The sequence below is a fragment of the Lonchura striata genome, chromosome 13 (genome assembly GCF_050655825.1).
Source record: "Lonchura striata isolate lonStrDom1 chromosome 13, ASM5065582v1, whole genome shotgun sequence".
NCBI lineage: Eukaryota > Metazoa > Chordata > Aves > Passeriformes > Estrildidae > Lonchura > Lonchura striata.
Window position 1 is genome coordinate 17,212,085 of NC_140715.1, and position 21,404 is coordinate 17,233,488.

Genomic DNA, 21,404 nt, shown 5'->3' on the forward strand with positions numbered 1-21,404 from the left:
TCTCTCCCAGCATGAAGTGCTGGCTTTGGGCCAGAGGGGAGGTGCCACTGTGGGGCTCAGCTGGGCTTTTGTCCCCAGGACCCTCTCTGTCCCAGGGGAGGGAGGTGCAGGCAGCCCCTCAAAGAGGTTTGTGCAAGGTTTTATTACCCAACATCCACATTGACAGACTGATCCTCCCGCCCCTTCCTCCCCCCACCCCACCCCAAAAGAAATGAAGAGGAAAAAAAGAAGAAAATAGGTGATGAAGCTGCAGCACTGGTGTGCCACAGCTTGGCAGTGTGGGGCTGGAGGTGAGCACGGCCTGGGGCAGGGTGGCGAGGGGATGCCCCAGGGCTCCTGGTCTTCCTGGCATGGCCATGGCACAGGTCCCACAGCCCAAGGCACTGAGCAGAGCCAGGTCTCAGTGAGTGCCACGGCACTTGCACAGCCCTGGCTGCCAGCTGGCACTTCAGCAAGCCCTTTGCAGCCCCACAGGGACAAAACAAGCCCAGGATGTACAGTGTGGGTTTAGGTGGGCAGGACTTTACCTTAACGAGGGAAAACTTGCAGTGATGACTCTGCCACCTTGAGCCCTCCTGCACTTCTGCCCAGAGGGGATGGTGCAGCTCTCCAAGCATCCCTTGTCTGCAGCCTCCTGCCCATCAGATGCTGGACACAGGCCTGGGCACCCCTTGCTGTGGCACTGTGGGGCTGGTCCTCCATAAGGAACCAGGCTGGAGGAGCCAAGATCCACATCTTGGCAGGACATTGAGGTGCTGCCAGCCACAGGGATGTTGGCCCAACCACAGGGGTATTCACCCCCCTGCAGACTGACCCTTCACTCCCAATGCTCTTCAGCCTAGCGAAGCACAGGCAACGTAGGAGCAGTGTTTGAAAAGATGGACTCAGCCCCACAGGCCACCACGGGGGAAGTGGCTCCAGGCAGGACGCTCTTGGCTGAAAGTGTCTCTTAAAAAGCTCCAAAAATGCAAACACAGTTCAGTAAAAGCTCCCCTCCCCCCCACCCTGTAAAACCCCAGCTGTAAAAAGTGGCAGCGTTTTGCAGTCGTCGCGTCCCCCGCTGCCGTCGGAGAGGAGAAGCCAGCGGCGCCAGCGGGACACGTGCCCACGTCCCCAGCACAAGGGGCCTTTCCAGCACCACTGAGGCAGCTGGACAGGCCTGGAAGCAGGGCAGGCTTCATGTCCACCACCAGCCGTGGTGAGGATGTGCTGCTTCCAGGCAGGTGGAGCTGGGGACCATGGGGACAGGCTCCCGAAGCACCTCCAGCCATAGTGACAGGGATGAGCAGCTCTGCATCACACACGTGGCTGGCCCCTCTCTCTCTCACTTGAGATCTGTCCTGGTGCCCTGTGTGGCCACATCCTCCCAGCTCCAGGGCACCCACAACATGGCAGAGAGAACAGGGAAGTTGAGGGATTGGTGCTTGCCATGGGTGGCTGCAGGACCCACGTATGCACAGCCACAGCCTTGTTGGAGTGTGGCCAAGCCCTGGACAGGCAAAGCAATAGCAGGGCGATGCACCAGTGTCTCTCCAGCATGGGAAGTGATGCTGCTGCTTGGGGTGCCAGAGTTCAGGGCAGCCAGCAGCACACACCCTAAGCCATCTTCAGACCTGTGCCGCGGGCAGGAGACACACAGAAGCAGCTGCCTCCATCTGGAAGGAGCCACGTGCTTCCTCGTGCTGAAAAAAGCCACCAAGCACAAAGACAGGGCACCAGTCTCATGTCCCAGGACACATCCATGGGGCTACACTCATGGGGGAACCCCAGGCTGACAGGGAGGACCCCAGCAAAGGAGATACCTTGTCCCAGTGTGCAGTGCTCCATCACCACCACAGCCCTGCACACTGGCACCGGGTGTCTCAGGATGCCAGGGCAGGAACCCATCCCCATTTCCTCCGGAGAAGCCCCGAGGCACCCCCACCCTGCCAGCAGAGGCAGCAGCTCACTCCATGGCGGGGCCGGCGCGGGAGCAGCACCGGGGCCGCCGGACGTTCTGCAGCAGAGCCCGAAAGACACTGGGCTGCCTCTTGGCCTCGCCTTTGCGGGGCCCTCCCTTGACGGAGCCGGTGCGGGTGGTTTGCGGGGTCACCACCACCTGCCGCCCGTGTTCCTCAATCTGCTTCTCCAGGTGCTTTTGGATGGCCATGCCCAGGACCTCCACCTCCATGGAGGCCCCATACACCTCCCACGTCATCCCCTTCTCATCCCAGCTCACCTCCCGGATGGGCTCCGGAGGCTCCTCCTCCACCACCTCCGGCACCGTCCCCTTCACCTGCACCTCAGGATACGAGGTCTGCGGGGACTTGGCCACCGGTGTCATCGGCCCAGTGGCCACTGAGCGGGTCTCCACAGGCATGGACACCTGCATCTCCGCGTCCTTCTTGAAGGGCTCGAGGCGTGGGGCTGCAGAGGCTGTCTCTCTCTTGGGGAAGGTGAAGGCAGCAGCCCCACATGGGGGGCTCATGGGGCTTAAGGCCACCGACACCAAGGACACACGGCTGTCCACCTGCGTCCCCATGTCTTGTGTCCCGGTGTCCTGGGGTGGGGTCACTTCAAAGGAGTAGGATTCACAGAGCTGCTTGGCTGTTTGGGGCTGCTGGCTGCTCCCAGCACCCACATCCTGGACTGAGCTCCTCTCAGCTTTGCCCTGGCCCAGAGCAGTGGAGCTTGGTTCTGCCTCACTTCGACCCCCAGTCCCCGCAGCGCTGGTGCTGGGGGGGTCTGCTGTGCATCCCTGGGGCTGCTTGGGAGCCTCACTGCTCTTTGTCTGGGGAGCAGCACCCTGGGATGTCCCTTTGCTGTTCTGGGGCTGCTCCTGGCTTGGAAGCTCAGCTGTCCCGGTGCTTGCAGTGGGCTCCACAAATGCCACATGTTTGGCAAGAGCTGGCGTGCTCCCCATGTCCTTGCTGGTTGCCTGGAGGCAGGGATCAGAAACAGGGGAAGTGGGGGCTGCATCCTCCTTCTGGGTGTTGGGGACTCCCATCCCTGTGGGACCACAGGCAGAGGCAGCACCACTTGGTCCTCCGCAGCTCCCTGTTGCTACTGCCACACTCTTCTCTGTGCTGGTGTCCTGGAGAAGTGTGCCAGGAGCTGGTCCTGCTGGTGATGGCACCTTCTTCTCTGCCACTGAGTTGGCCTTGGTGCCCTGAGACTCTGCCTCAGCCACACAGCAGGTCCTCATGGCACGGGCTCCCGCAGCACAGCCGGAGCCGGGCAGGCACTCTCCTGCCCCTGGGCAGCCAGGGGAGCTGGCACTGGGCTCGCAGGCGTCCTCGGCCCCAGCCTGGCGGCTCAGCACCTGCAGCCCCTCGGGCTCCTTAGCGCTGCCCATGCCCAGGGAAGGCTTCTCCCATGCTAGTCCCGCCACGGGTCTGCAAGAGAGAGGATGGGGCAGTGAGGAGCAAGCAGCACACGGACCCCCATTACACCTCAGCTGCCGACTGTTTTTCTCCATGCCACCCCTGACAACAGGTTGGGCGGCCACCTGGAGCACTCACTGTCCCTGGCACAGCCTGTGTGGCGGCACACGGTGCCCAGGCACATGGAAAGGGAGGAAGAGTGTTGGCTGCCTACCGTAAAAGTCAGCCTTCTCCCGGCGCAGCAGGACCGGGAGCAGGATCCAGGCACTGCTGTGGCTGGTGGAGCCGGGGACGCGGTGCAGACACCCCTGCAGAGAGAGCGTTAGCTGGAGAATGGTCCTGGGCACCAGGCTGAGAACCAGGAGGTTCAGCAGCTCCCTCCTGTCAGTGGGAAGCTGGGTGCAGTGAGGGGTGAGAGCAAGCTGGGCCTGGGGTCCAAGGTAGGCTGCAGAGAAGGGCAGGAGCACAGGGCAGCCCAAGCCCTTCCCTCTCCATGTGAGGGGAACACGGTCCAGTGTCACCTGGCTGTCCCCAAACCCTTCCCAGCCCCATGGGGCAGAAGCAGGGCAGGAAGCCGCAAATGCCAGAGAGACCCTGCAGAGCATGCATCCCGCAGGCGTGGAGCACTCGGTGCCTCCGGACACGGCCACTCGTGGGTCCCGAGTGGACACAGCTGGAGCGGAGCGAGTTCCCCCAAAGGGAGGCGACAGGAGCGGGGATCAGGCGGTCACCGACGCTCCCCAGCAGTGCTGAGCCCGGAGGCGATGATCCCCGCCCCGTCTGTAGGTTCCCACGGAGCGCCCCGATCCCCGGAGGACGGGGCCGCCCAGCAGCCCGACCTGCCCCGACAGCATCCCGATCCCGCGGGATCAGTACCGTGCCCGGTATTGATGCACCGCGAAGGAGCTGCGAGCCCCGGCACACGCGTGTGCACACGCACGGGCACGCACACGCCAGCACATGGCCACGGGCACACCCGCACGCACGGACACGCGTGTGCACGCCCCGGCCCCGGACAAAGCCGCCCCCGCGGTAGCCCCGGCCGGGGGAGGCCGACCGTCCCCCGCCGCCCGTCCCGGGGCTGCAATCCCACCCCCAGACCCCCCCACCCAGACCCCCCCCGCCCCGGTGTGCCGGTACGGGGCGGGCACGGCAGCGCCCGACCCGGTCCCGCCACGTGCGCCCCGGAGCCGCCGGTACCTGCGGCGGATCCTCCCGCCCGCCCCGTCCGGTCCCGTCCCGTCCGGCCCCGTCCCGCTCGGCTCGGCTCGGCGCGGCGGCGGCAGCGGCGGCGAGCATGCGTAGGGCGGTGGCGGCGGGGGCGGTACCGTGCCCCGGGCCGCTCCCCCCGGCTGCCGCCCGCCCCGGCACCCCCAGCAGCGGTGGGGAGACGGAGGACAGCCGGCTGCCGCGTGGGGAGTGGGGGTCCCGCACACCGCGTGTCCCCCGGTGTCATCGCTGTCACCACAGCGGCCTGCCCTGGGAGCCTCCCGTGGCCCCACAGCCCCCCCGGTACCCCGAGCATCACCACGCCGCGCGCCCCGGGGACGAGCATCCCGGCAATCCCCGCCGCACTCGGGCACAGCAGGACACACAGCCGGCACCGGCGGAGTCAGGGGATCCCAAACCGTAGCGTAGGTCCCGCGGGTGGGAGTGACAGCAACACAGAGCCCGGTCCCCCTCCTACCTGGTGATGGAGGCGCCCGCTTCCCTCCCGGGCATTACCGGGGACGGGGCTGCGCCCCGGTCAGCCCGAGGGACCGGGACAACGTGCCAGCGTGGCGGGATGGAGATGGGCTCCCGAGTACCCCTCGCCGGAGGGTGGGGGAGGACGGGGAGGGAAGAACGGCCCCGTCTAGCTCCCGGCAGCGCCTGCCTCTGCTCCCGGGCTCAGGCTTTGTCTAACTCCTTCCCACGCACTCCCGCTCGCGCTGCGGGGGGGAAGGCGGCCTGCTCGCCTCACCTGCATCCTTGCACCCCCCCTAAAACCTCCAGCATAACCCCCAAACTTCCCACTGCCCCTCATCACCCTATGGGACCAGGCTCCCCTGCCCGACCCACAGATGTCAGCACAGAGACAGGAGCTATAGATCTATAGGGTCCGGAGGGGTGGGTGCTAAGGTTGGGCAGGTTTCCCCATCTTGGAGATAACGTTAGCACCGATCCCCCAGCCCTATAGATCTATAGGGTGAGGCTGGTTCCATGGGAGCTGGCACACCTGGTTGCTTGGAGACAAGGGAGGTTGGAAATGCTTCTTTCAGTAAACAGCCAGCCTGGAACAAAAACCCGAAGGCTAAAAATAGGGAGGCAGGATATGGAAATTAAATAAAAATCCTTGTCCCCCTCCCTCTCTGGGGCAGAGCGAGGCATTGCAATGTCACCAACGGGCACTCCAGTAGATGGCTGGAGAGGCTGGAGTGGAGGTGTGACCCTGCACCCATTAATGTGTCCCCTCCTCAAGGTGTTTGTCCCCACACTTGGTTCTGCGTGCTGGTCCCCGTCCTGCAGCACTGACTGGACCCTACAGCACGCCTGCAGCGGTGGGGGAACTAACTCACTGTGAGGCACAGGTGTGGGGTTACGTCCTGCGGTGCCCTGTATGGAGTCAGACCCAGTTCCCAGAGCGTTCCTTTTCGGATCCAAGGGAATGGGGCAAGTCCTGGCAGAGAAGGGGACAAACGCCCCCTGGCCTCTGGCTGGGACTTTACTGCAGGCAGTAGGCTGCGGGGTCACATCCTGCTGCCATTTGCTTCCACCTGCCTCTCTAAGCTCCGCCAGCAGCGCCTCTCCCCTTCCCCATCGACATCTTGCCACCAGCGTGTCCCCATCCCACCAGAGCTGGCTGGAGGTTGGGGGGGCGAGTCGGGGAGGTGGCCATGGGGAACATCTTTCCCTCCCCGCAGCAGGCAGCCTTCATCCCAGGCTGGCTGCCTTCTCCTCCTCCTCCTCTCCCCGCCCGGGCACCTCAGGGCTGGCAGGAGAACAATAGCGAGGAGGATGAGTAAGATGGTCCCCATTGCCTTGGCAACGCACTCCCGCGCTGCCGGCTCGGGAGGAGCCAGGCAGCTGCCTGAAAAGCGCGTTCGTTCTCCCCCGGCGGAGGGGGTGCTGGCGCAGGTAGCTCGGCTCCCCCTCCCCGGGCGCCGTGGCCCACCTCCCACGCCGCACGGGCAGCGCCACGTGAGCGCGCACCGGGCTCCCACGGCGCAGCCCCGGCTCGGCTCCGCGCCTCCGGTGCCCGGCTGTGCCAGCCAGCGGTGGCACACAGCTGGCAGGGTCTGCAATGTGAGCCCTGCGGCGCTGCCCGGCGGGAGGGAGAGGGGTTCCCGCGGCCGCTTCACGGCCACGGCGCCTTCACGCACGGCTGCCCGCGGGATCGGCGGGCGGAGATGTCGGGGGAGGAGGCGGTGGGGTGTTTGCAGATGGCAGTGGCAGGGGATGCCCAGGGGCACCAGGATGCCATCTCCAGCCACAGCCGTGTGTCCCGTGTTGTCCCCAAGTCATGTTACCACAGGAGGACCCTCATCCTGCCCAGAGCTGTGAGTGCCTTGGGGTGACAAGGATGTTACCCAGAGATCCAAAGGCACCAAGTACCCTAAAAACAGCACTGTTTTCACAGCTGCCTTGGTGTGGCTATGCTGGGGGGGATATCTAATCCCTGCCAGCACCTCACGTCCCAGGTGCCCCAAAACACAGCCCCTGCCACAGCCCCGTGGGATGAGAGAACTGCACCCAGGACACTGCAGCCTGGTGGCTGAGAACATAATTCAGGAAGTTCCTGGGTACAGACAGGGATATGGCCCCAGGGCCAGCTGGGAGCAGAGGCAGGGAAGGGGGAACAGAGACGCTCAGCTCTGCCAGCTGGTCTGTGCCACTGAGAGGGACCCAAGCATGGCATCAACCAGCCAGAGCTGGGTGGTGACACTGGGGAACAACCTAGGCACACATTTCATCTCAGCACAGGATGAGGGACAGCTCTGGAAAAGAATCAGCATAGAGAATCATATAAGCCTTAATCTAAATCTATCCTTCTTCAACTTAAAGACATTCCCCCTGTCCTATCACTCCACTCCCTTGTAAAAAGTCCCTCTCCAGCTCTCCTTAGGTATTGGAAGGAGCTCTAAGGTCTCCTCAAAGCCTTCTCCAGGTTAAACAGCCCCAGCTCTCCCATCCTGTCTCCATAGCTGAATGCTCCAGCCCTCTGATCATCAATACAATCATCTATCGCGACCAGATGCTGCTGTTCCAGAAGAGCAAAAGCCTTTCCTACAGTGCCTCTGTGTCTTTGAGGTAGAGAGGCTGGGACACTTCACTTCTCCTCTCTCCCTTCCCAGGGGTTCATTTCAGCAGCTCAATCCACGCCGATGAAGTGAAAGCCCTGGCTGCATTGACAGCACACAAGTGCACTGTAGTGGGTAAGTACAAAGGGAGCATAAAGCACATGGTGACTTGGGCACGGGATGGGGCCACGAGTCAGAAAAGCTCATTAGGTGCTGTGAGAAACAGCAGGTCTTTGGAAGTGCAGGATGCACCTCTGGGCACAGCTGGGTGAGGGCATGTCTTGTTGCAGAATACACCACGGCAGCCTGGATGCTGGTGTTGATCAGGAAGTGTCAAGCATCGTGCTCCTCAGATGCTGTGCCTGGGTTGTCATGGATTCAGCTCGGGCTGGTGGCATTTGTGGCAGGCTCAAGGTCCATTCCCCATCCTGCCTTCAGCTCTGCCCTGCAGAGGCTTCCTGGCATTACCAGGGAGCCACGTGTGGCATGGGGAAGCCGTGGCCCCTTGTGTGGATTCACCAACACGGTCACGATTGCCAGAGTCACTTCCTCCCCCTGGGGAGCAGGTGAGCTGGCAGAGAACATCTGTCTGCCTTACCCAGCCTTTTCCAGATGTTCCTTTTTGTGTTGCCATGGTGGGTGTGAGGATGAATCCAAGGAAATACTGGGTGAGTTCACTCCTCGTTTCCCTGCCGACAGCCCATAACTCACGCTCCATTTGCACAGCCTCCCTCTCCGGTGCCGATGTGCTCTGACGAGTGGGGGGAGACGCTTGTAGTGAGTAACACTCACCCAGCGACTGTGAAAAGCAGCTTGGGGCGGGAGAGGGGGGTGAACTCTGGTTTATGGGTCGGTGCATCTGACCCGAGACACGCTGAGGGAGCCTGGAGTGGGGATGCTCCCACCACTGCCTGCTGTGCTGGGGGAAGGGGCAAATCAGCAAGGGCTTAGAAGGGCAGTGAGCAAAGGGAGCAGGAGTTCACACATCTCTTTTTTCCATTCCTGAGTCCCCAGCTGCTGTGACTAAACTCCCTGGAGCCATTAGGCGGGGCAGGACAGCTGCTGGATGCTGTACTGAGGCTCTGTGATTTTTCCTGGGGCCTGTAGTAACAACTGTGTTATGTTTTTCCTGCACAGGAACACGAGCTTCAGAAACAAGGCCTTTTACTGTAGAAAAGGCCAGGAAGGAGTTTGTAGGTGGTGGGTTTGTCCCAGCTCTGTAAGCAGTGTGTGCTGGCAGCCAGGGGAGGTACAGAGGCTGCCACCATCACTCCTGTCACTGTCGCTGTGCTCCACAGTCCCTTCACACCTTACTTTGCCTGCACTGAGAATTTGGAGTAGAGGGACCCTCAGGCTGGTCCTCCTACTGGGCAGGGGCCTCACTTGGACATTGTCCTGTACTCCCACTGGGCTGCTCAGACTCAGGGAGGAGTGAAGGTTTCTCCTGCCTCAGCATGAGAGAGAGAGTTCAGTGAGTGCTGATCACAAGGCAAAGACCTCTACACTCCATCTTGGTAAGGACCAAGGCAAACACTGTGAAAGCCGAAGCCGTTCACCCCTGAGGAAATCTGGGGTGGCTCTGGGATATGGGCAGCACCACACTTTGGTCAGAGGACTCCTTGGTGTGTCTGAGCCCATGACCAGCCCGTGGAAATCACCCAGTTCTATATTTTCTTTGGTTGTATGCTTTGGTTGGAGCTTAGCAAATGAGTTACAAGACAAGACGTGACTGATTTTTCTACCTCCACAGGGCCTGGGACTGGTGTGCTGGCCCCTGATGTCAGTACCTGGGGAGTGGGAGATGGATATCAAACATCTACACCAGCTCAGTAGGGCACTGGGTAAACTCTGACAGCACCAGTTTGGAGCCTGAGAGCTCGGTGGGACCTTGAGAGTACCAGCACGGCATTTTCTCCTCTCCTCCCAAGAAGGACCTTCCCCCTCTTCCCTGCAGACCAGGTCCAGCTCACAACTGCGGTGAGGTGCTTCCCCCTGCTGTAACTCCAGGAGCTCCTGCTCTTAGCCAGGCGCTGCTGCCCTGATCCAGCGCCTGCAGCTGCCCATTCCTGAGGCGGTTGCCAGGGAGGAATAAACTGGAAAAGACACAGCTGAAGTGCTGCTGGCACTCTGTGCATCCCTCCAAGCCCTCTCTCCTCCCAGCAGTTCCCTCCCCTGTGGAAGAGGCTCTGAACCAAGGCTGCACCCTGAGCTGCTGCCTGCAGTACCCTCAGGAATGGCCCTGGCTGCGCTGATTCTTTTTCTTTCCACACATCCTTCTGCTCTGCTGATACAGCTGATACAGCAGACAATGAGACAGCTGAAAACCTTGACTACTCTGTGGATAGTTCTGCTGAGTTTTGGGACTCGTTTTGCAGCGTCAGTTTTGCTTTTAGGAGCTGTACCAAGCTGGGTAAGGGCTTTGGGGCAAACAGTGGAAAATCCTCCGTCCCAGTAAGGAAAGTTGACCTCCCGCATGGCCCTGCTCTGTGCTGGTGCTCTGGCAGCCAATTGCACGGGAGTGTGAGGTGCAGGATTGCTCAGATTGTGCCTGGATGCTGCGTGGTGCCCACCAAGGGACTGTTTCTCACTGTATCTGTATTCTATCAGGACTGGCTCTTGGGAACTGAACAGCATGCTGTGCTTGGAACACCACGTCCAGGAGCTCTGGAGGTGATAAAGAACAGCTACACTGGGGTTTCTATTTGTGCTTTCCAGCAGAAGCTCCTGAGAGGGAGCTGTTCCCAGCACAGAGGGTCAGGTTAAATGTTTGTCCCCACAGCTTCCCTCTCCCCACACCCCACATCTCTGCTCCGTGTCACTGTAGGGCTTTGGCAAAGTGGGCTGAACACCTGCACAAGTCTGCTGTATCTGTGTGGGGGGCACAGACAGAGCCATTTACAATTCCAGAAGCATCAGCACCATGGCCCTATAAGAATATGAACAGGTGAGTCGAGCCCATTCATCCCAGTCTGTTCTTTAAGGGGTGGTGGTCAGTGCCTGGCTCTGAAATGCCCACAGAGAAGGTGGCTGCCCTTGTGACCTCCAGCTCTGAGGGCTGTGCTTAACACTGTCAGGCTGGGAATAGGACTGTCCTGCACATTCCAGGACCAAGGCACCATAACTGGCTTCCCAAAAACAGATCCCTATGATAGCAGCATCCAGGAGATGTCTCACAACACCCTCATCCCTGCCACTGTTGAGAATCAGCTCAGGAGGGAGAACACACCCCAGAGCAAGCAGATGTACAGACCACTCGTGCCACATGCACCTGACAGACCCTGCAATGGTGTGTGAGTGCAGCAGCACAGCTGAACTTTGGCTTTAGGGATTCAGCAGGCCAGGAAGGTGCCATATCACCACACTGATATCTTGCCTGCTGTGCCAGAGGGATGGAGCATGAGGCGGATGTAGCAGGTTACATAATTTGGGTGAAGGAAAGCCCTAACCCTTCCATTTCCTGGCAAGGAGCAAGAATTGTTGGAATGAGCTTGGCTGGTTCTTCTGCATTCTCAGTCTTCATTGTTTTATTGGATCTTCCCCAAGGGCAGAGGAGATGATGCTCTTGAAGGTACTGGGATGTCAGCATGTTGGCACTGAAAATCATGGGCAGCAGAAAAAAATGAGCAAATTATATTTGGACAAATACCAGCTTCCTCCCACCACTGTGTGTAGGATTGTCCTACACCATGGAACAGTCAGCTAAGGTACCTGAGGGCTCTTTGCCTCACCCATCCTTGTTCCTGGGCTCTTTGCCTTGCTACAGAGACCCTTGGCTGTATTTGAGGGGTTCCCACCCATGGCACCTCATCACAGCTCCTGGCAGGTCAGCACAATGCCTGGGTTCAGCTTCCCACAGTGACTCCATCCATCTCAGATAAAGCCTCATGCTCAGCAGTGCTCCTGGTTGCTGCTGGCTCCCTGTCCCTCTCCTGTTCCCACAGAGCTGTGTACCCCATTTCCAGGCTTGTGCCAGGCTTGTGCCTGGTGCTCACACCTGTGGCACTGCCTACATGGGGACCTCTGCCCTCCTCTTGCTGCCAAACCCTCCTGGCAGCCTCACAGCTCTCCCCTCTCTAGGAAATGACAGCCATGACTGCAAGTCCAGCCTAGGTGTGGACAGGGAGCCCAGAGCAGGTGTGCAGTGTGTGCAGTGAGCTCAGCTGCACCTACAGACACAGCAGCCCAGGGAGCTGCCCTGCTGAGGGTCTCAGTCCTGCTGTGCAGGGGGTGTGCACTGAGGGGACACCCTGCTTCCTAGGAACTGCTGGTTTGAGCAAGTTCTCTCCCTGCTCTCTGGCTTCCAGCTCTGCCAGGCCTGTCTCCCCCCACACTGCCTCTACCACAGCCCCTTTACAGCCTCCCTGGCAGTGGGGCAATCCATGCTGCTGCTGATTTGGGTCTGCTTGCTCATGCATAGCAGAATTGGACATGGGAAGGAAAAAACATTCTAGGGAAACAGCCAGCCAGCCCCCAAAGAGCTGTCTCGGTCCTTCCAGTATCACACAGTGCGTGCTATGAGCACTGCTGCAACCAGAGCCAGGGTAGGATTTGCTGGCATCAGCAAAGCTGTTGTGTGTCCGTGCTGACTGCTGCAGCTTCACTCCTCGCTGGCAAAGCTGGCGAGGCAGCACAGGTGGGGGGATCTAATCTGATATTCATGGCAGGGACACTCAGCCCAGCCTCTCACCCCAGCTTGTAATGCAGTCAAGGGGCTAAAGGTTAGCTGGGGGCCCAGGCTGGGCTGGTGGTCCCACCCTGGGACCCTGGGAGAGCTTAAGACTCAAGGATGGCGCTGTGGGGTGGGCACAGGACCCCCTGCCATGGCAGACATCCCACAGAGTGTGTGACACCCACCTGCCCTTCAGGTGGTGACACGGTATCTGAACAAGCTGTGGGTGACAACCACCTCCCCTGCCCCTTGAGGGGAGCGAGGGCATGTAGGCAGGGGGAAAACAGTGCTGGAGCCCAGGGCTGTGTCTACCCTGGCTTCTTGTTCTCAGCCCCACAGGGCACCCTGCAGAGGCAAAGCCCTGCAGACAGGCAGGCGGTATGGGGACAATGCCTGCACCCCAAGCCTCAGCCAGAGTCTGGCTGGAGTCAGGGCACAGGGCCCTGCTGTGATGCAGCAGCCAGCAGTCCGAAAGGCATCTTGTCCTCGTGAGCAACCAGTCCTGCCCACTCCCACAGCACCAGCCCCATTCCTCTTTCCAAAACTACCCCTGCTAACCAAAGCACGGGGCCAACCCCTCCCCAGGGACCCCACAAGCAGGACCAGGGGGCTACAGACAAGAGTTGGCTTTATTCACGGACACGGGGGCAGCTGTGTCACTGGCAGCTGCCCTCGTATTGCACATCCAGCGACGGGGGAATATCCATGCCACGTCACAACACAGCGTCGGCACTATGGGACCTCGGGGGAGGCGCAGGCACCATCACCACCCAGCAGGCTGGGGAGCGGGCTGGGGCGCCAAGGGTTCACAAAGGCAAAAGACCCGTCCACCCATAGATAGAGAGAGAGAGATATATATAAAAAAAAAAAAATAGTTCCACGATGACCAGAGCAGAACCACAGGGACACGCGTGCAAGCGGAATGTACAGCGGCCCGCGAGCAGGTAAACATGCTTTGTACACACACAGGCACGCCGGGACACGGCCGGGGTTTATGGCACTGGGAGGGAGACAGAGCCATAAACCCGGGCTTCACACACACGCTCACACACACGCACACCGGCCCCTGCGGGCAGTGCCCGCGGCTCGGGCACGCGCCGGGGCTTGGGGGCTTGGACACAGCGGGTGTTTCTCACTGCTAGACATGGTACGGAGACACGGACACGGTCCCTTGGAACGGAACTGGAGGAAGAACTCGTGAGCGAACAGGGCAGAGGCACCCCTGCTCCTCCCCGGCACACAGGCACCGGCTGGGGCCGGCTGGAGAGGAGCAGGGGGCTACCGGCGGTTCGTTGTGCTGCTGGTGGAAGAGGCAAGGATGGGGGTCCATTATGCCTCTGGCTCGTATTCCTGGTATTCCTCCTGCAGGATGGGGAAGGAAAGAGCCAGTGAGAAAGTCCAGGTGGGGCACAGAGCCCCTCTCTTCCCCAGCCCAACACCAGCTTTGCTCTGGACAGTGCACTGACCAGTGTCACACTGTGTCCACTGTGCCACCGTGTCCCCTCACCTGTGGGGGTTCCTCGTAGTTCTCCCCCTCTGGCTCCAGCAGCGGCTCGACCAGTGGCTCCTCCACAGCTTCCTGGGCCACCTCCTCTGCCTGAGAGTGAACCAGGAGGTTAGTGCCTCACACAGACACACACACACACACACACATACACACACAGCACCACCCTCCCTGCCCCTGCCAGACCAGCAATGCACCCAGGATACAATGGGTGCCACGGAGAGCCAGCGGCACCCTGGGCACACAGCAGCCCACCTGGCTGGGAGGCGGCATGCACAAGTCTGTGGGAGCAGGGGCTGTGTGGGTATGTCCATATACACTCTTCCCAGCCCCATCCTCGGGCAGTGCTGCACCACGTGGGCCTCGACAGGCTCCAGGAGCATCCTGCATCCCTGGCAGGGGAGGGTGGCGCTGGGTAACCCCTCCCCGGGGCTGGCAGGCGGCAAAGGGGGGCAGCCAATCCCCCTGTGCAGCGGCGGCGGCGGCGGCAGTGGCCTCATTTCTTCAGCTGATGCTATTTTGGGCTAAGCTGGAAGCCAGCAGCTCATGGGAGGGCGAGCTGGAAGCCGCTGCCCCTCCCGCAGCTGTCAGGTCACCTCGCCGCCGCTGGAGCACCACGCGTGGGCCCAGGCCCAGGCCGCCATGCCGGGCCCCGAGCGCGCACACGTCCGCAGACGCCGCGCCCGCCCTGGGCCGCGATGCCCGCCTGCCCTGGGCACGAGGAGACCACCTGGGCACCCTGGCGGTCTCTGCTTTGGGACCGGGGAACAGCCGAAGGGCTCCTCGCCAAGCCTGGGGATGTGCCAGCCTCCCCATGGGCATGACGGTGCCTGGGGACGCTCACCTTCAGGTCTGCAGGGAACTCCTCCTTCTTCACCAGCCCGGTGGCCGCCGCAATGTTGCCGGCGCCGGAGAACGCAGCTTCGCCCAGCTGGGACGCCTGCTCCTTCGCTTTCTCAGCCACTGCAAGAGCCGGGGGTGCCCATCAGTGCCCCCCATGCCAAAAAGGGTGCCCAGCTGTGGCTTCACGCCCTGCACCACCCACGGGGGAGCTGGCGGGGAGATGCTGGGCAGAATCAGGCTCTTCTCACTTCCTTGCCCTGGTGGGGAGGGGAGGGGGCCATGGCACTACTCTGCAGCTGGGCAAGGAGTGTGAGCAGCCGCCGCAAATCCTTGTTTGCCGGCCCTGTTATATAAGAGGATTTAGCAGAGTGACATCAGCCCCTCAATTAGCCTCTGATCTCGTTAGTGTGGCCACATTCTCAGGGACAGAGCAGGACCCCGGCAGGATGACAGGGGGGCCGTACCTGAGGTTACGCCTTGCACCACACCTTGGGTTTTGCTCCCTGGGGGTAGAAAGAGACAGAGATCGGGTTAGAGGGACTGACAGCTGGGCTCCAAGACGTGCCATGCCCAGGACCCCGGCAGGGCTCTGAGCCAGGACAGCAGCCTGTCCACACCCCATGCCAGGGCACCTGGGGGGCTGAGCACTTGCCTGGCTCCCCTCAAGGCTCCTGTTGTCCCTGCAGGAGCCAGAACTGGGGCAGCACAGGGCCACTGCCACGTGCCAGGCAGGGCAGAGACCCCAGGGCCCAGCACTGTGTCTGGACACAGCCAGGCAGGGCGAATGTGAGCCGTGCTGCTGAGAAAAACCTTCCATAGGATCCAAACCTAGAGCTGGTTCCAACAGAGCATGGGAAGCCCCACAGCTGGAGTGCCCACAGCTGGGTGCTGCTGCTGGCTGTGCTGACCCTGCCAGGCTCTCTCAAGCAGAGTGACACCACCCAGGATACCTCACAGAATGGGAGTGGGGGGTCTAGGATGGAAGGAAAGGTAGAGGCTGGGCAGCTCCTGTAGGATGGGGCCTCAGGCTGTTCCTTAAGCTGCTGGACCCCAGTCCAGCAAATACCCACTAGCGAGGATGGGGGCTCAGGATGGGCACCCACCACTGCCCAGGGGAACAGTTCTGGGGCCTCAGCTCTCCCACAGAGCTTGTGCCTTCTGGAGCAGAACAGAGCCCCAGCCCTGCGCCCTCCTCCCTCCCACCGCAAGCGGGGTTGGCCTCGGCTCCCTCCCTGAGCATTCCAGCACCACAGCCAGGCACTCAGACTGCCCAGGAACTGCTCCTCCTGCCAGCCATGTCTTCTAGGACTTGGCTCCGAACAGATCCCGCCCTCAAGGGGCAGCACGGAGGGACCCCTCAGTCACCAGCCCGGTGCAGAGGAGATGCCGCTGTGGGATGAGCTCCAGGGCACCTCTCCAAGGGGGACAAACGCGGTGCACAACCCCCTGCCCCAAGAGAGGCACATCCCGACACAGAGGTCACCACCTCCATCACGGTCCCTCTGCTTTCCTGCCCCAAAGCATCCCGGGCACAGAGCTGAGAGACCCTCAGGCTCAGACGGGGAGCTGCAAGGGGTACAGCCCCCGAGGGTTCCATCCCCTCAGCCTGGGGACCAGTCCCCGACTCTCCTGCCTGCAGAGCCCACTCTCCTGCCCTGCAGATTCCCGGTGGGCAGCGAGGCACTGCGGGCACCGAGCCTCTGCCCCGGAGCACTCCGCCGCAGGGTGGTCGTGGCGGGGAAGGAGCAGGGGAGAGGGGGAGCGGGGCAGGTGGGGACGGCAGGGGGACGGCAGGGGGATGGGCAGAAGGACGCAAGGGCAAACGCAGGAGCAGGCAAGGGCAAGCAGAGAGGGCCGGCAGGGGCAGGCAGGGACGGGCAGAGATTAGCCGGGGGTGGGGAGGAAGGGGGCAGGCAGGGGCTGGAAGGGGCTGGCAGGGGGCAGGCAGGGCAAGCCGGTCCTTACCCACATAGAGGACCCCTTCCTTGGTCTTCTCCGCGGCCTCGGCCACCCCCTGCTTGGTCTTCTCAGCTGCGGCGACCACCCCCTCCTTGGCCTTGGACAAGCCCTTCATAAACACCTCCATGGCGGCTCTGCGGGGAGAGGCCGCAAGGCTTCACCCCGCCCCGGTCCCGCGCATCCCTTCCCCGCGCATCCCTTCCCCGCGCACCCCGGCTCCGCGCATCCCGGCCCCGCGCATCCCGGTCCCGCGCATCCCTTCCCCGCGCATCCCGGTCCCGCCGCCCGCCCGACCTGGCTCGCTGTCGGCGGGGACGGGCGGGCCGGGCCGGGCCGGGCCGGGCTGCGGCGGGGCGGGCTCAGTGCGGCTGTGCCGGGGCCGCGCTGCGCCGCGCTGCGCCGTGATGCGCGGGGGGGACCGCGCCGCGCCGGGCTGCGCCGGGCTGAGCCGGGCTGAGCCGCGCTCGGCCGTGCCGAGCCGTGCCGAGCCGTGCCCCGCCGCCCCGCGCCGCCCCGCGCCGCTCCGCACCGCCCCGCAGCGCCCCGCACGGCAGCGGCGCTCCCGGCCCTTCGCCGCCCCAGCCCCGCAGGCTCCTTCCCCGCACTGCGCGGCACCCTGGGACTGTCGTTCTTCCCATCCCCATCACTCATCGTGATCCCACCCCATGCTGTCCCCATGCTATTCTTTCCTGACCCCCATCGCATCCTCTCCTACCCTCTCCTGGTCACATCTCCTCCCGTTCCTTTTCCCATCTTGTCCCGATCCCACTGCTTTCCGTCTACAGGCTGCGTTTACCCCATTCCATTCTTATTGCCATCCAACTCCCTCCACATTCTACCCTGTCTCTATGCCATTCCCATCCTCTCCTCGTCATGTCCTCTTCCCACCTCATCCCACCCCATTCCCATCCCACCACATCCAATTCCGAACCCATCCCCTCCCCATCACATCCTGTCCTGACTCCATCCTCCCCATCCCATCCTATCCCTACCTTCCAACCTGATGCTATCCCACCCTCTCTGGGTGCCGTCCTGCCCCGCCCGTACCACATCAAGGTCCCCACACACGGTGCCAAACTTACACAGTTCTACTCCCTCATCCTGATCCCATCCCACTCTGAGCCCCTGCCCTCATCCCCCGGCTCCCTGCCCTAGAGAGGGACCCCCCATCTCTCTGCTCCCCAGGAAGGGCAGGACTGACGCCGTCTCCCCAGGATACCGCCCTCCCACCCCAGCAGCTGCAGCTGGGAAAGCTCCTCATCCCACCTGCCTGTGGGTACTTAAGAGCCAGAGGCTGCCCGGGAGGGTGTCTGCTGCTGGGGATGGCTACAGGGGAGCAGGTCGGTGCTCGCCCTGTGGGCTGGGGAGGCTGTAGAGCACAGAAAGCCCTGCCAGCCCTCGGGGTGCCAGTGTGGGAGGTACTGGGGGGCTGCAGGCTCCCTGCTGGGCTGGTCATGGGGCTCTTCGGGGCTGTCCCACTTTCCCCTGCAGAGGCAGCAGGAGCGACGCCGGCAGAGGGCTCGGCAGCAAGAGCTGCTCCCAGCAGAGATCCTGGGCAAGCACCCCCTGCAGAACAGGTATGGGAGGCCTGGCCATAGACAGCTTCTCTCAGCGCTGGGATGGGTGTGGGGGGGCTGGAGGGGGACTCTGGCATTGTTGAACACCCCATTTCCCCTCTGTCCCCAGATGGGCACTCTGGTTTTTCAAGAACGACAAGAGTAAGATGTGGCAGGCAAACCTGCGCCTCGTCACCAAATTCAGCACTGTGGAGGACTTCTGGGCGTGAGTGTGCATTGGGTGGGCACACCCACTGTGTCCCTTCTGGAGACACACTGGTGGAGGGGTCTGAGCCTGAGGCACCTATTCTCACCTGCTTCTGCACCTCCATCTAACACAGGCTGTACAGTCACATCCAGCTTGCCAGCAAGCTCACAGCTGGCTGTGACTACTCCCTCTTCAAGGTACGACACCCCATCCTCAGAATCCCCCCAGCACCCAGCGTTATGGGGGTGCTGGTAGGGCTGTCAGGATGCCCTGGCCATAAGGTGGGAGGGGAAATCTGGCTAGGTGTTCACAGCTCCCCAGGCCAGCTCTGGCCAGTGCTTGGTGCCCGTGAGTGTCCCTTGCCTGCCCCTAGGATGGCATTGAGCCCATGTGGGAGGACAGCCAGAACAAGCGTGGCGGGCGCTGGCTCATCACCCTGGCCAAGCAGCAGAGGCACACCGAGCTGGACCGGTTCTGGCTGGACACAGTGAGTGCTGCCCCTCTCGGGGGTCCTGCCTGTGGTGTCCCCCCTGCCCCAGGGCTGAGCCCCAGCTGGGGACTCCCTTTCTCCTCCCAACAGCTGCTGTGCCTCATTGGGGAGATGTTTGATGAGTACAGTGATGAGGTGTGCGGGGCCGTCATCAACATCCGCACCAAGGGGGACAAGATTGCCATCTGGACCCGGGAGGCGGAGAACCAGGAAGGGGTCACCCACATTGGGTAATGCAGCTTCGGGGGAGACTGCACAGGGGAATAAGGGCTGCCCCTGCTTGGGGGAATAGGCCCAATGGCAGAAGTGGTGCTGCCCTGTTCATGCATCCCCTTCTCTCCTCCAGGCGTGTCTACAAGGAGCACCTGGGGCTGTCACAGAAGGTGGCCATTGGGTACCAGGCTCATGCGGATACGGCCACCAAGAGCAGCTCCCTTGCCAAGACCAAGTTTGTGGTGTGACTGTGGGGAGAGTGAGGTCCCCTATGAGTCCCCATGTTCTGTCTCACAATAAATTTCTGCACCTGAGCATGATCTGTGTCTCCAGGGCTTTTGGCAACCTGGGGTGGCTCCTGTTTATTGGGGACATTTCCTGGCCCTTCCATTCTGGTTGAGTGGGGCCAGGAGCACAGAGCTGGCATCACAATGGGCTTGGGACACTGTATGTGTCCCCTCACTTCCCCTAGAGCCTGGGACCAGTGCCCCTCTCCCTGAGGCTGTGGGGGTGTTTTCTGTGTTTTGGGGGGTCCTGGATAGCTCCCAGAAGAATGCAGTTCTATCCTCCCCTGCCCAAGGCATGGGCATAGCTCACTGACCTGAAAACCTGGGCATGGGAGGAACTACTGAGGCCTAGCTCATCTGGGTCAGCTCAGCCTGGGGAGCTGGTCCACTTTTCTCCTAAGTCCCTGCACATCTGTGGGACATGGGTCTGCCTTCTGGAAAATCAGTTTCCCAGCTGAGGGCTGGCAGTGTCCCTGCAGGATGGGTGTTGGGCTGCAGCACAGCATGGTCCCATGCTGCATCCTCTCCCACAGACACTTGCAGCATAGGTGCTCTGAAGCTCGTTTTCTTGGTGCCACACCTGCAGGCTCACAACCTCAGTCTTTTGAGCCCTAGGACTTTGCTGGCTCCTTTCCATGGCTCATGTCTTCTGCTGTCCTTTCTGGTGGTCCTGGCCTCCCATACTCTCTTCCAGCCCCACCCCACACTCTGTCCTTTAATCTCTTATTTGTGTGTTTGATTGTTGTATCTGTGCTTCCCTGCCAGTCAGATTCCAGAGGTGGAGCTGTCTGCTCCCCCCCTGACAGCGGCAGCTGCAGTTCTGCCCTCGCTGCAGCTCTCATCCAGGATATCCTCCATTCTCTCCAGCAGCACCCAGGCTCCATCTCAGCCCAGGGCTGCACCTTGTCCAGGGCTGCATGTCCAGCCTAACTATGCCACCTCATCATCCCAGAGCCAGGGCTGCTTGTCCCCTGCTGGGATGGCTCAGTGCTGCCCTGCCTGCAGCCAGGCCCTGCAGAAGGATGAAGTATTGACCACTCGCTGCTCTTAGAGCTGGTTGTGACCTGTCTGGTCACAGTTTGACAGGCAGCTGGTGTGGCCGTGTCACCCAGGGTCTCGACTGCCTGCAGTGCAGCCTGTGGGGTTGGGCTTGCTGAGCCCTGCATTACCCTGCAGCTGCCCTGGCTGCAGAGAGCTGTGTCCCTGGGACTCAGCTGCCCTGGCTGCAGAGAGCTGTGTCCCTGAGACTCAGCTGCCTTTCTCCAGGAATATCAGCCTTGCAGCTCCCCGGGGGCAGTGCAGGACCCTCCACCACCCAATATTGCTCCTGTTCCAGGCAGAGGGTGATATAGAGACTGAAGACAGGAGATCATCCCTGGCTGGTGGTGTGTCAGGCCACATCCCTGTGTCCTTGCATTGTGTGAGGCTTTGGGTCATTTCTCTGTGCAGGTGCAAGGGCAACAGTACCGTATGCCCTCCCCAGCAGGGCCATGGGGCTGGGAGGCCTGAGGCAGCAGGACTGGCATCAGGAGATGCAGTATGGGGGGCAGCACCCCAAACTGGGGGTGCTGCAGGTGGCAGGACTGGGATCAGGGGATGCAGTGTGGGGGGCAGCACCCCAAACTGGGGATGCTGCAGGTGGCAGGACTGGGATCAGGGGATGCAGTGTGGCAGGCAGCACCCCAAACTGGGGATGCTGCAGGTGGCAGGACTGGGATCAGGGGATGCAGTATGGGGGGCAGCACCCCAAACTGGGGATGCTGCAGGTGGCAGGACTGGGATCAGGGGATGCAGTGTGGGGGGCAGCACCCCAAACTGGGGATGCTGCAGGTGGCAGGACTGGGATCAGGGGATGCAGTGTGGGGGGCAGCACCCCAAACTGGGGGTGCTGCAAGCGGGGATCAGGGGGTGTCTCTGCCTTGCCCGCTGGTCCCGCACGGGCACGGAGTGCCGGCAGCCCGGGCGCTGCCTGTACCGCCGGCTGCTCGCCACGCGATGGTGCCGCTCGCCCGGCCTTGGCGGCTCCGGCGCGG

The 21,404-nt window shown here is 61.9% G+C and overlaps 3 protein-coding genes across 5 annotated transcripts; 1 reads left to right on the forward strand and 2 right to left on the reverse strand.

Annotated features, from left to right (window-relative positions):
* Positions 1-1,799: 1,799 nt before the first annotated feature.
* On the reverse strand, positions 1,800-5,189 carry GPRIN1 (G protein regulated inducer of neurite outgrowth 1). Its single transcript, XM_021530771.3, has 3 exons — positions 5,050-5,189; positions 3,577-3,670; positions 1,800-3,374 (listed from the first exon to the last, which is right to left on the reverse strand). The coding sequence occupies exon 3, from the start codon at positions 3,332-3,334 to the stop codon at positions 1,946-1,948; it is 1,389 nt and encodes a 462-aa protein (XP_021386446.3). The 5' UTR covers positions 3,335-3,374; positions 3,577-3,670; positions 5,050-5,189; the 3' UTR covers positions 1,800-1,945.
* Positions 5,190-12,922: 7,733 nt separating this feature from the next.
* Positions 12,923-17,512, reverse strand: SNCB (synuclein beta). 3 transcript variants are annotated; one of them, XM_021530693.4, is made up of 6 exons: positions 17,333-17,512; positions 16,624-16,751; positions 15,123-15,161; positions 14,660-14,778; positions 13,819-13,908; positions 12,923-13,673 (listed from the first exon to the last, which is right to left on the reverse strand). In XM_021530693.4, the coding sequence occupies exons 1-6, from the start codon at positions 17,368-17,370 to the stop codon at positions 13,641-13,643; spliced, it is 447 nt and encodes a 148-aa protein (XP_021386368.1). In that variant the 5' UTR covers positions 17,371-17,512; the 3' UTR covers positions 12,923-13,640. The 3 variants fall into 3 exon arrangements, with proteins under 3 accessions (XP_021386368.1, XP_021386369.1, XP_085447614.1); XM_021530694.3 differs by lacking the exon at positions 17,333-17,512 and adding an exon at positions 16,912-17,067; XM_085591488.1 differs by lacking the exon at positions 17,333-17,512 and having other exon boundaries at positions 12,923-13,533; positions 13,594-13,673.
* Positions 17,513-17,939: 427 nt separating this feature from the next.
* Positions 17,940-19,429, forward strand: EIF4E1B (eukaryotic translation initiation factor 4E family member 1B). Its single transcript, XM_085591672.1, has 7 exons — positions 17,940-17,957; positions 18,028-18,194; positions 18,304-18,399; positions 18,515-18,578; positions 18,755-18,868; positions 18,962-19,101; positions 19,218-19,429. The coding sequence occupies exons 1-7, from the start codon at positions 17,940-17,942 to the stop codon at positions 19,330-19,332; spliced, it is 714 nt and encodes a 237-aa protein (XP_085447798.1). The 3' UTR covers positions 19,333-19,429.
* The last annotated feature ends 1,975 nt before the right edge of the window (positions 19,430-21,404 follow it).